At 35.3% G+C, this 14,610-nt stretch overlaps 1 protein-coding gene across 8 annotated transcripts in view; it reads right to left on the bottom strand.

Annotated features, from left to right (window-relative positions):
• The window catches only part of Ate1 (arginyltransferase 1), a 145,430-nt gene that overhangs the window by 78,411 nt on the left and 52,409 nt on the right, over window positions 1-14,610 (bottom strand). For all 8 annotated transcript variants that reach the window (XM_027929968.2, XM_027929973.2, XM_027929972.2 and 5 more), the window contains one exon: window positions 6,790-6,971. In XM_027929968.2, coding sequence (XP_027785769.2) covers window positions 6,790-6,971 — 182 coding nt within the window. The remainder of the gene's footprint in view (window positions 1-6,789; window positions 6,972-14,610) is intronic.

Genomic DNA, 14,610 nt, shown 5'->3' with positions numbered 1-14,610 from the left:
TTAAAATTCCAAGATAAGCATAAACTAAAAAAATTCTTGACTTCTACAGAACACTGCAGAGAATATTTAAAGAAATTCTATACACACAAGAAGATAAAAACAACCAAGAGAGATCAAGAGAAATAAATCTCGGGGCTGGGGATGTGGCTCAAGCGGTAGAGCGCTCGCCTGGCATGCGTGCGGCCCGGGTTCGATCCTCAGCACCACATACAAACAAAGGTGTTGTGTTGGCCGAAAACTAAAAAATAGATATTAAAAAATTCTCTTTCTCTCTCTCTCAAAAGAAAAAAAAAAAAAAAGAAGCCACATTGGGGGCTGGGGCTCAGCGGTAGAGTGCTCGCCTAGGAAGTTCCAGGTCCTGGGTTCGATCCTCGGCACCACATAAATAAATAAAATAAAGATATTGTGTTCAATTACAACTAAAAAAATAATTTAAAAAAAAAGAGGAATAAATCTCATTAGAAGAAGAAATAGGCAAATGAGAATTAGGATCAAATCAAACATTAAGACAAAATGTCAGGAAATAATACATACCTCTCTATAAAAACAATGTAAATACTCTCAAATCTTCAATTCATAGGCATAGACTGACAGACTGAATTAAAAAACAAGATATAATTGCATGTTGCCTGCAAAACACACCTCACAGGCAAAGACATCCAGACTGAAAGTAAAAGGATGGAAAATTATATACAATTACAAATGGGAATCCAAAGGCAAGCAAAATTAGAAGGGACAAAAAAGGTCACCGCTACATATTGGTAAGGGGAACAATTCAACAAGATAGAACAGTGGTAAATATTTATGCCCCAAACATACACTACTCAACATAAATGCTCAGATATGCCCCAATATAATAATTGTGGGTGATTTCAATACACCTATCTCAAAACTGAAATCAACAAAGTTACTACAGAGTTAAAACAAGATATAGATCAAATGAACTTAACACATTTACAAAATATTTCACTCAACAACAGTTGAATATACTTTCTTTTCAGCTACTCACAGTTTTCTAACAGATCAAATTTTAAGCAACAAAGCAATTCTTAGCAAATAAAAAGAAGCTGAAATAATTTCTTGCATCTAATCCAAACATAATCTTATGAAATTATAAATCAACAGCAAGAAAAACTACAGAAACTCTATATAAATACATGGAGATTGAATAATACACTTTTGAATGATGAGCAGATCATCAAATAATCAGAGGAAAAATTTAAAAATTCTTAGACTCAAACAAGAATAGAAACACAACATATTAGAAACTATGAGATACCACAAAGTCCCCAGAGGAAAGTATATAGCTATGAGTGCCTACATTTGAAAAATCAGAAAAATCTCAAATAAATAACCTAACGATACATCTCAAGATCTTAGTAAAACAATAACAAGTCAATCTCTACACCATAGAAAGAAATTATAAAGACCAGAGTTGAAATTAATGAAAACCATAATTTAAAAAACTACAAAGATTCAACACAAAATTCATTTTTTGAAAAGATAAACAAGATTGATAAACCCTTAACCAAAAGAGAGTGAGAAAACCCAAATAAATAAAAATAGAGACAAGAAAAGGGATTTACAACAGACATCAGTGGTACAACAGTTGAAATCCACAGTATCATTAGGGATTATTTTGAAATTCTAGAAAAAAAGGGACAAATTTCTAGACCTACCAAAACTGAACCCAGAGGACACAGGAAACCTAAAAAGACCAATAAAAAGCAATGAGATTGAAGCAGTAATAAAAACTCTTTCAATAAAGAATAACTTAGGACCAAATGAATTCACAATTGAATTGTACAAGTTCTTTAAAGAAGAACTAACATCAGGGCGCCTTATTCTACAAAACCAGAATGACCTATACCAAACCAGATGAAAACAAATCAAGAAAAGAAAATATCCTTGATGAACGTAAGTACAAAAATCCTTAACAAAATGTGTTTTAGTCAGCTTTCTCACCACTGTGACTAAAAGATTTGACTAGAACTATTGTAGAGAAGGAAAAGTTTATTTGGAGGCATATGATTTGAACAGTCTCAGTCCATAGACAGCCAGCTCCATTCCTTGGGAACATCATGGTGGAAGAGTATGGTGAAGGGAAGCAGCTCACATGGTGATCAGGAAGCATAGACTCCACTTGCCAGATACAAAATATATACCTCAAACCTATGCCCCCCAATGCCCATCTCCTCCAGCCACACCCTGTCACTTCAGTTACCACTCAATTAATCCCCATCATGGCATTAATTCACTGATTGGGTTAAAACTCTCACAACCCAATCGTGTCTCCTCTGAACCTTCTTGCATTGTCTCACAGGTAAGCTTCTGGGGGACACCTCACATCCAAACCATATCAACTTATAAAGCAAATTCAACAACACATCAAAAATATCATACATCATGATCAAGGTGGTTTCATCCCACGGATACAAGGATTTTTCAATATTCACAAATTGATAAATGTAAAACACCCCATAAGTAGAACTGAGGTAAGAAACCACATGATGATCTCAATAGATGGAGAAAAAGCCTTGGACAAAAATTAACACCTCTTCATGAAAAAAGCCCTTAAAAAAACTAAGGACTTTTATCTAAACATAATATAGGCTAAATACAACCAACCTGAAGCCAATATCATATTGAATGGGGAAAAACTGAAAGCATTTCCTCTTAAGTCAGGAGCAAGACAAGAATGTCTATTCAATATAGTACTTGAAATTTTAGCCAAAGCAATTAAGCAAAAGAAAGAAATAAAAGGAAGAAAGAAGAAATAAAAGAACAGGAAGAAATTAAATGATCCCTATTTGTAGATGACATGATAACCTGCAAAAGACCATAAAGGCTCTAGATCTGATAAGGACATTCAGCAAAGTGGTAGGATACACAATCAACATACAAAAATCAATGGTTTTTCTATACACAAGTAATGAATCCAATGAGAAAGAAAAAAAGAAAACAAATCCATTCCAGCCTCATATCTATCTCTATCTCTCTCTCTTTCTCTCTCTCTCTACACACACACACAGGAATAAATTTAAACAAAGAAGTGAAAGACTTCTATGGGGAAATCTACAGAACACTGAATAAAGAAATAGAAGACACTAAAAGATGGAAAGAACTCTTATGTTCAAAAGTAGGAAGAATTAATAGCATCATTAATCTCTAGGATATATAAGAACTCAAAAAACTTAACAACAAAAAAACAAATAACCCAATCAATAAATGGGCCAAGGAACTGAACAGACACTTCACAGAAGAAGAAATACAATTGATCAACAAATATATGAAAAGTGTTCAACATCTCTAGCAACTGAAAAAAAAAATGCAAATCAAAACAATTCTAAGATTTCATCTCACTCCTGTCAGAATGGCAATCATCAAGAATACAGGCAACAATAAATGTTGGCAAGGATGTGGAGAAAAAGGTACACTCATACATTGCTGGTGGGACTGCAAACTGGTGCAACCACTATGGAAGGCAGTATGAAGATTCCTCAGAAAATTGGGAATGGAACACCATTTGACCCCAGCTATCCCACTCCTTGGTTTATACCCAAAGGACTTAAAATCAGCATACTATAGAAATGCAGCCATATCAATGTTTATAGCAGCTCAATTCACAATAGCAGGACTATGGAACCAATCTAGGTGTCCCTCAATAGATGAATGGATAAAGAAAATGTACATACTCAATAGAATATTACTCAGCTTTAAAGAAGAATGAAATTATGGCATTTGACAATAAATGATTGGAGTTGAAGAATATCATGCTAAGTGAAATAAGCCAATCCCACAAAACCAAAGGCCAATTGTTTTCTCTACTATGTGGATGCTAATTCACAATCAGGCGGGGGGCACTAGGAAAGAATAGCATTACCTCAGATTAAGTAGAGGGAAGTGATGGGAAGGGAGGAGAGGAGACGTGGGGATAGGAAAGATAGTAGAATGAAACAGACATTATTACTGTATGTGTATATGTGACCACATGACCATGATTCTACAACATGTACACTCAAAAAAATGAGAAATTGGGCTGGGATGTAGCTCAGCGGCAAAGTGTCTGCCTTGCATTCGCAAAGCCCTGGGTTCGACCTCCAGTTCCAAAAAAGACCAAAAAAAGAACCCCACCAAAAAAAGAATAAGGTTTTTAAAAAATGAGAAATTATATCCCCTCTATGTATGATATACCAAAGTACATAAATGCATGCTACTGTCATGCATAACTAGTTTCAAAAATTTTAAAAATTTTTAAAAAGATAACTGAAATGTAAGATTAAATAACAAACACTATTGAACCTTGGAAAAAACAGCCATGTTAACCAAAAGTGATTCAGAGGTTAAATGTGATCCCCATCAAAATACCAATGATAGTCTTCACAGAACAAGGAGAGGGGGAAGTCATAAAACTCATCTGAAAGAATAAAAGACCCAGAATAGCCAAGATATTTCTAACCAAAAAGAGCAATCCTGGAAGAATCACAATACTCAATTTTAAATTATATTACAGAGTTATAGTAACAAAAAAAGAATGATACTGGCATAAAAAAGACACACAGAACCATGAAACAAAACTGAAGACAGAGACAAACCTACAGATATAGTCATCTGATTTTTGACAAATGTACCAAAAAACATACATTGGAGAAAAGACAATCTCTTTAACAAACAGTGTTGGGAAAACTGGATATCCATATGTAATCGAAAAAACCTAGATTGCTATCTCTCACCCTGCTCAAAAGTCAACTCAAAATGGATCAAAGACCTATGAATAAAACCAGAAACTTTGAAACTGTTACAGAAAAACTTAAGGGAAATGCTTCAACAACAACAACAAAAAAATTCAAATAAGGGAATTACTGACCAAACAAACACTTCTCAAAGTAAGTACAAATGTTCAACTGTTTAGCCATCAGGAAAATGCAAATCAAAACTACACTGAGGCTTCATCTTACTCCAGTCAGAATGGCAATCATGAAAAATACAAATAACAATAAACGCTGGTGAGGGAGCAGGGAAAAGGACCCCTGATACACTGTTGGTGGAAATACACAGTAGAATAGCCAGTATGGAAGTCAGCATGGAGGTCTCTCAAAAAACTAAATATGGAACTACCGCATGATTCAGCTGTATCACTCCTTGGTATCCATCCAGAAGAACTCAAAACAGCATACTCTAGAGGTAATGTGCATTCTCACATTTAATAGAAGCACAATTCATAATAGCTAAGTTCCAGTCTAGGAATCTGTCAACAGATGAATGAGCTAAAAAATGTGGCACTAGTTTGGATGCAAGGTGTCTCCTAAAAGCTCACGTGTGAGACAATGCAAGAAGTTTCAGGCATGTATACACAATGCAGTTTTATTCAACCATAAAGACGAGCAAAATTATATCATTTGCAGAAAAAAAGGATGGAACTGGAAAGCATTTTGTTAAGCAAAGTAAGTCAGACTCAGAAAGTCAAGAGTCCTATTGTTTTCTCTCATGGAAGAAAAAAAAAGAAGGGTAAAGAAAAGAAAAAGAAAAAAAAAATGATCTCACGAAAACACAAGGCAGACCAATAGGGCAGAGGAAGAAGGTCAGGGAAAGGGAAGGGGGGAAGGAAAGGGGAGGTACTGGGGAGTAAAACTGATCCAATTATGGTATGTGCATGTATAAATATATCACAATGAAAACCCACCATTCTGTATAATTAATATGCATCAATGAGAAATGTTTTAAATCAAATTGATGATTTAGATAAAAACATCAACTCTTCTATTTGTATAATTCAGAAAAAAGTACACATACACAAAATAATCTAGCAGTACATTTTACCATGATGTAAAAATATGACCATCAACATAAAGAATGGGAAATAAAAAGAGAAAATTACAGGAGAAAAAGAGACTCAAGTACTCCCACACCAAAAAAAAAAAAAAATTTCCCTATTTTCCTCTCCTGCTCTTTACACATATACATACAGGAAAGCAAGAATAAAAATAGGAACAAATATTCTCATAAAGATCTCAATCTCCTTACCACTGGAAATGCTCGTGCTGCATTACATGTTTGCAGCATGGACACCATAGGGAAATCATCCTCAGATGAGGATGAGAGATTCGGTCAGCCAGGAATTCCTGGTTCCTGTTCCATATACTCAGTCAAGGTGCCCCATAATGACATTTTAGTCACCCAAGGACTACATACGTGACAGTGGTCCCAAAAGATTACACCACCTAGTGACACTGCAGCCATCTTAGTTTGTGTTAAGTACCCTTTATCAAGTTCGTACAGAGTTCCTAACAAGGCACTTCTCAGAACATGTCCCTGGCCTTAAGCAAGTGACTCTGTAACTAGATTTCTTTAAGCAGAATCATACTGTTTTAATCCATTTACACATTAATGACTTTTAATTAACAGTGAATATATATGACAGTGATGATAAGGGTATAAATATATATATATATATATATATATATATATATATATATATATATATATAAACTTATCTAAGATAGATAAGTGGTTCTGCTGGAGGTGCCTAAGTAAATGCAACAAAAGCATCACTGAATACACTAGTTTCTTATACACTTCAGAGTGCATGGAACATTAAAAAGCTAGATAGTGACCATCAAACAATGGCATCAGTTCTAACAGTGGTACTTTTAATCCCAAAATAGACTAAGAGGCTAACCATACCAACAAATTATTATACTGTCAAGTAAGATTTCTACTGTTATATAATAAAATCTAATCTGATGAGTAATCACTTGAAGTTCTATGTAATGCAAAAAGCAACCTTACCTTAAAGCAGAGTAGACACCCAGTGACAGAAATGAATAATCAGGATCATAGTACAAATACACAGATGAAACACAGTATGGAAGGATGTCAATCACCCCCACAGCAATGATCTTCCCATCAAGCCAGTACTGCTGGTGAAAGGAGCCATAACCACACTCTGGTCCATTAGGGGGATACTCTGCCTATGAAAAACAGATACACAAACATGAAGTTTGCCATTTTTCCTTATATTTAAAAAAATCTCATAATTAATCTAGCAGACTTGTATTTTACTAAGTTAAATAAGTCCTAAAATGTCCGTCTTTGTTGCCTTCACCTTCCCCAGTTACACACTATGTTAAATAGCAAACCTTTTAACTTGTAGAAAACTGATGGAACAAAAGAATGAAAAGTAAAATCAAGAAAAGGTGAGATGGAGAGTACGGTTACCAAGGATGGGGTTGCAGCTGGCCAGGGGGAATAACTTGAAAAGCTCTATAGCACAAGGCTGGGGACATGGCTCAATGGTGTACGCCTGCCTAGCATGCCCGAGGACCTGGTTCAACCCATAGTACCACGAGAGAAAAAAGTGCTACAGCACAGCAGGTTAACTATGGCTGACAATAATTAAACAAGTATTTCAAAACAGCTAGTAGAGAGGATTTTACATAATTCTACATCATCTCAACAAAGAAATGTAATGTCTAAGGTGATATGGCAGATATGCCAATTATCCTAATTAGATCATTATACACTATGTACCTTGTTTTCAAACATTACATGGTATCTCATAAATGTGTATAATTACAATGTGTCAATTAAAATGCATTCAAAAAAAAATCAAAAGACACTAAGAAATCAACTTAAGTTTTCCTCAACTTACTTGTTTTATATTTGACAGTGAGAAATACACAGGTTAAGTGAATTACTATGAAACTATATTCTTTTGTTCCACATGTAGGTTGAATGGAAATTATGTGTGGGAGACAAACAACATAGAGGGCTGGGTGAGAACAGGAGAAGCGCTCCCATTAGGCCAACCAGGCCGGTTCTCTGATAACCACACCACTGAGAAGCCACATGACCCCATTACTTGTTCCAGGTAAAAGTTCCTGTGTACAGACAAAGAGCTATGGGTACTTCTTGTTAGCTAAAGGTGAAAAAGGTTTCCTCATAATTATCATAATGCAACTATAACCACAAAGAAGAAATGCTGAAATTTCAGAGAGAGAGTGTGTGTGTGTGTGTGTGTGTGTGTGTATATATATATATATATATACATATATAAATATATTTTTTTTGTAAATTCAGCTAATAGGCATTTCACATTATAAAATAACACGATTTTAAATATAACTATTGACATAAAAATCATAAAATAAAATTTATGAAGCAACATTAAAGTCTTTATAATAGAGTTTGTAAATATTAGAAATTAACAAGTGAACAAATACAAATGTCTGGTATATCATTTTCATATATTTAAAACCACAAAAAATGTACATTGGCAAAGGCGGGGGAGGAATAGAGAAAAATAAAAAGAGCAGGTTTGCTAATACCCAAACTAGGGAAAAAAAAAGAATATAATTCAATATTTCTTGTAAACAAATATCAGCAAATTCAATCCAACAATGTACAGAAAGAATTATATGTTATGAACAAGAGTAATTTATTCTAGGTATTTGAGGCTGGTTAGAATAAGAAAAGCAATCATTAAAAGAGAGGGAGGAAGGAAAGTAATCAATGTAATCCATCCTATCCATGAGGCTAAAACAAGAAAAATAATATAATCATATCAACTGAAGCAGGAAATATGTTTAACAAAAATCTAACAGCTATTCATAACTAAAAATTCATACAAATGGGGAACTTGTTCAACTTGATATCAAATATACACAAAAAACCCTACAGCTAGTATCATACTTAATAAGAAACTAGATGCTTTCCCCTACTTAAGATCATGAACTAGGCAGGAAAATCCTCTCCCCCAACTCTTATTCAACATCAGACTTGAAATCCTAGCTAGTACCATGAGACAAGAAAAGAAAATAAAAGTATTCAAAATGGGAAGAGGAAAAAAAATCTATTTATAGATGGCATAACTGTCTATGTAAAAAAAATCACAAAGAACTAAAAGAAAAACTAGAATATTCGTTATTAGCAATCATTAAAAAGTAACAGAATATGAGCCTAATTGCTGATATATACATAATTTCCTATATATCAGCAATGTCTAGGATTGAAATTAAAAACACGAATCATTAATTAAACCATGAAAAAAAATCCAGGTTTAAATCTAACAAAACATGTACAGAATCTATATGAAGAAAACCATAAAACTCTTACAGAAGGAATCAAAGAAGACCTAAGTAAAAGGAAAAATATTTGTTCATCGATTGGAAGACTCAACATTGTCAAGATGTCAGTTCTTCTCAAGTTGATCTATACAGAGTGCAATCCCTATCAAAATCAGAGCAAGCTGTTTAAGGGATACTGACAAACTCATTTCTAAAGTTTATAGAGAGAGACAAAAGACCCAGAATAGCCAACCCAATACTGAAGAACAAAGCTGAAGGGCTGATGCTAGCCCATATCAGGGCTCAACCACAAAGCTATAATAATCAAGACAGCATGGTAGTCCTGACAAAGTATGAGATAAATAGATCAACAGAACATAACACATCTACAGAAATACAGTGAAGCGATCTTTGACCAAGGAGTAAACATAATTCAATAGAGAAAGGATAGTCTTTACAACAATGGTGCTTTAACAACTGGACATCCATATGCAAAACAAAAAAAAAAAAAATCTAGACAACTTACACCTTTCACAAAAATTAACTTAAGCTGGGCATGGTGGTCTCACGCCTGTAATCCCAGTGGCTCGAGAGGCTGAGGAAGGAGATGGCAAATTCAAAGCCAACCTCAGCAATTTAGCAAGACATTCAGCAATTCAGAGAGATCCTGTCTCTAAATGACATACAGTGGTCGAGTGCCAACCCCCAAGTTCAATTCCTGGTATCCAAAATCATCATCATCATCATCATCATCGTCTCCTCAAAATGGATTGCAGACCTAAATGTAAATTTCAAATCTGTAAAATTTTCTGTATTACATATCTAGAAGATATAATCTCAGCAACTGTGGGTTTGAGAACATTTTTAGATACAATACCAAAAGCACAATCCATCAAAGTAAAGAGCTAGTAAGTTGCACTTTATAAAAATTTATAAAAAAACATGTTGAATAAAAAGAATAAAAAGTAAAGCCACGGAGTGAAAGAAAATACTACAGAAGATTTGTCTGATAAAGGATTAGTACTCTCAAAATACACAAATTTTTTTTAATTCAACAATAAAAACAAAACCCTTTTTTAAAATGAGCAAAGATATGAACAACACTTAACTGAAAAAAAATGTACAGATGGCAACTAAGCATATGAAAAGATGTTCAGCATCATTTGTCATTAGGGAATTCCAAATTAAAATAATAATGATGAGTGCTATACAACTATTAGAATGGCTGAAATCCAAAAACAGTGCCAAATGCTGATAAAGACCAAGAGCAACAGAATCCTCATGTAAAGTGGTATGGCACTTTTCAAATTTCTTATAAAACTAAACTACCCTTTACCATACAAAACAGCAACCACACTCCTAGATGTTATTCTAGTTTGAAAACTTGTGTCATACAAAAACCCAAATCCTTGAAAGTGAATGTTTATAACTGTTTTACTCACAGCTGTTCAAAACTGGAAACAACCAAGATAACCTTCAATAGGTGAATGGAAAACAAACTTCGGTCCATCCATACAATGGAACAGTATTCAGCAATAAGAAGAAGGAAGCTCTCAAGGCAGACACATGCACACACACAATGAAGAAGCTTCAGATGCATATTGCTAGGTGAAAGATGTGAGTCTGAAAGGTTACAACATGCACAAATTCACCTGGAATCCATAAAAGGAAAAAGCAGAGACCAGTAAAAAGATCAATGTTTCCAGAGTTTGGGAGTACTAGGGAAGGATGAATAGATCAAACAGGCCTTTTAAGTGGTAAAATGATTCTATATATATGATACTGTAGCAGTAAAGAAGTCACATTATGTATTTATCCAAACCACAGAACTTTGCAACACAAAAAATAAATCTAAATGTATGCAAATTTCTAAAAAAATTACTTGGGAGACTGGAGAACCATGAAGGCACACAGGCTGTGGTGAGAGAATCTAGCTAGATTACACAAGTGTGAAACAATCTCACTGAAAGGTGCTACAGGAACAAAGGCAAACGAACAGCATCTAAGGTGGCGCTCCATCTGAGAAGGCTGCTTCCAGTGAGGGTCTAGACTGACAGTCTGACACTGCTATATGAGCATCTGGAACTGAACAATTAAGTATATGGATGGTGGCTGATAGGAGGCAGGTTTCTCACTGTTACAGTGGGAATTTATAGATAAATAAGGGCTTGAAGGTTTAAGAATCAATTTTAGCTTAATATAAACACAAATGGTAATATCTGGAAATGTATATTATAAATATGTGCATATACACAAGTTAATACACACATTTTTTTTTTCCTGTCATCTGAGAGGGCTAAAGGAAACAGCATCCCACTAGCAACAGTACACCTAAGGCCCAGATGTTCATCCATAATTCCATTCTGCAATCAAAGGAATGAGGGCTACTGGGAGAAATGGCTGGTTCTCAGACTGGAAGAAATATTCAAGATGAGCTTGGAGCATCTTATAGTGTCAAGAAGGTAAGGATGTACTCAAAAAACAAAAACAAAACTCAAACCCACACTGATGGAGACGTATCAAAGAAACACAGGAGTCAACTGAAAGAGCACCCCAAGTCCAAAGTTGGAATAATTTCAGCAACAAAATAACACAGTATTGGATTTATAATGCTAAATCTTTGAGTCCATACTATTACATATGATTAAAAAATAATGGAGGAGACAAATTCCCATGCAGAAGAATTCTGAATAGGTTACCTAGATACCTTGCCCTAAAGAGAGAGGGTGTAACCCCTCCCTCATTAAGTGTGGAATGTACACAACTCCCTCCAAACAGTACAGTGTGGAAGGAGGAATAAGGAGAAGTATAGAGGTGAACAAGGTCAACTAGTAAGACAGTGATTTGCTGACGTGCTAGCAGTATTGGCAATCAGTCATTGTTGTTGTTAAGATTCTGTTTGGGCAATAACTTTCAAGAGCTTCCATCAATTATAATAACAAATTATGTCAGTTTCTACTTCTTTTTTCCAGTGGGCTTTAAAGACATTAGTCTATTGACTAGAAGCAACACACTTTAGGGGTATTGAAATGGAAAAGTACCATGAGATTGTTATGCTCAAATTCGGGACCCCCAAAAGACCACCAGAGACCCAAGATCGATGTAAGCAGCAAAGAGGTGTTTATTGCGAGCTAGCTCGGTCCTCCGCGCACACACAGCAACTGGTGATGCTGAGAGGCCAACAAATTATGTCAGAACCTAGTTTTAGTATTCACTGTCAAATACATATTATCTTTTAAAGGTTATTCCTATTTTCCTAGCAGCAGACACAATTTGAAGGGTAGAGCAGGTAAACAAACAGAAGCCCTAACCTAAAGAAAATAAGAAAGGCCACTGCCCTGTTATAACTGAACACCCAACTGACAGTGTGCTCTGGAGTGCTGGTGGTCCTGAAGCCCATGACCCGCCTCCTAGATGAGCACTCCAGCCATGTGGTGAGAGACCAAAGAGTGCAGATGCTACTGGATTTCATGACAACTCTCTTTTAAATGTAAGCCCTGAGGCTTATAGGAATGGAAACAGAGAAAAGCTGTCAGTTCATCAAAAACTCTCTAAGTCAAAGCTAATTAGGTGACTTTGAAATTAATCTAAATACTTCTAAGATTTCAGTTTAGTGCTTCACTCCAGGATTCATTAAATGTAAAGTGTGTGCTCAGTCATCCATTCATTCATTCAAAATGTCCTTATAAAGTATACAAGGATGAGCTCAATGAGCAAATTCTCAATAAACAATATATACTATTAATCCTAAATAAAAATCAGCTCAGCGGCTCAGGAAGCTGAGGCAGAAGGATCGCAAGTTCAAAGCCAGCCCTCAGCAACAGGTGAGGCGCTAAGCAACTCAGTGAGACCCTGACTCTAAATAAAAATACAAAATAGAGCTGGGGATGTAGCTTAGTGGTTGAGTGCCCCTGAATTCAATCCCCAGTACCAAAAAACAAACAAACAAAAATCAGTCCTAAATGTTGTACCAGCTGAAATATCTTTTCTAATTGCAATTACCTTCTCAGTTTCCAACTGTCATCCTTTCTCTCACCCCTGAACCTCCCATTTGATAATCTGACTCTTATTCACAGGTGTGTTCTGCTCTGAGTCCAGTCATAACTAATGTGTCCAACCACAAGCATTATTCCTATCTCTCAACTGGTCTGGAAACTTGGATCTTGCAAAAGCACTTTACACAGATAGGAGATATCTCATAATTATTCAGGAAAAAATAGACTTATATACCTACCTACCCTGAGCTCCCTCACTGCATACAAGAAGAAACCTGAAATACCACAGTCAAATGGGCAGTACAAATATCAGAAAACCAAGAAACTACAAACTGATTCAAAAACTGGCCTCTTAGCTCCTGGACTAATGCTATTTTTATGCTATTATAAAAAGTCAGCCAATCAAATACATTCAAGCAAACTCAGTTTCAAAAACTCCTAATATATCCAAATCAGTAAATATAGCAACATCAAAAGCAGTATTTCAATGAATGCTGTTTGTTTTCTTAAAGTCTGTTTTGCTCTACTTTTTTTCTTTCCAATATGTTTTCTGACAACTAAAATAGGGATGAGTTCCTTTTCTCCCTTGTAGGTCCCTCATGGACCTACAAGGGAGAAAAGAAATCAAATTTCAAAAGTGGAAGACAAGGTAAAGCAGCTGAGAAGCTATTTTCCTAAAAGTACATCCAGTTGTCTCAGCCCCATGGATAACCATCTGCTGTTCTTAACGTGGTTAGTACAAATAAATACAAAGTTTTCAACAAGTAAGTGACAGCTATGGAGAACTGGCTAGAGGTGAACCTGAGATTGTGACTCCCTTTACCATCCTTTCAGGGGGATTAGCCAGATCCTCCAGGTCACTCCCCTCTGGCTTTCATTCAGAAAAATTTCAGTGCCTAGTTTATAATGCCAAAAAATAAAAGGATTTAAATGCATGCATGATGTCTGCCTACAAATTCAGACACATCTATAGAATCAGTTCCTTCCTTCCTCATGACATGAAATCACCACAATAGGGTATCTTCCTCTCAAAAACAATCCCTTGATTCAAATTACTTAACACTTGAAATCAAGGAAAGAATAAGAGAGTCTAAGACTAAAAAAAGATAAAAATGGAAACAATTAAATCTGTGAACTCAGAAATCAGCTCTCCAATCATTTAATAACACATGGAAGCTCAGGCACTGAACTTTATGGTGCCATGCTCCAATATGCTACTAGTTTGGACACTTTTTGACTGCAGGTGTGTACATGAGTGGCAGCTAAAAATTATTTCTTACGTATTTGTAAAATTATCAGTTAACATAGATCAAACTACATTATCCATTTTATTTGGGGTTTTTTGGGGGATACTAAGGATTGAACTCAGGGGCACTCGGCCACTGAACCGCATCCTCAGCCCTATTTTGTATTTCATTTAGAGACAGAGTATCATTGAGTTGCAAAGCATCTCAATTTTGCTGAAGCTGGCTTTGAACTCACAATCTTCCTGCCTCAGCCTCCAGAGTCTCCATTTTATTTTTATCATTATTTTTTGGTTTTGAGCTACA

The sequence above is a fragment of the Marmota flaviventris genome, chromosome 4 (genome assembly GCF_047511675.1).
Source record: "Marmota flaviventris isolate mMarFla1 chromosome 4, mMarFla1.hap1, whole genome shotgun sequence".
Classification (NCBI taxonomy): Eukaryota; Metazoa; Chordata; class Mammalia; order Rodentia; family Sciuridae; genus Marmota; species Marmota flaviventris.
The sequence above is the reverse complement of the archived record's forward strand: the minus strand, read 5'-3'. Positions and strand labels throughout refer to the sequence as shown.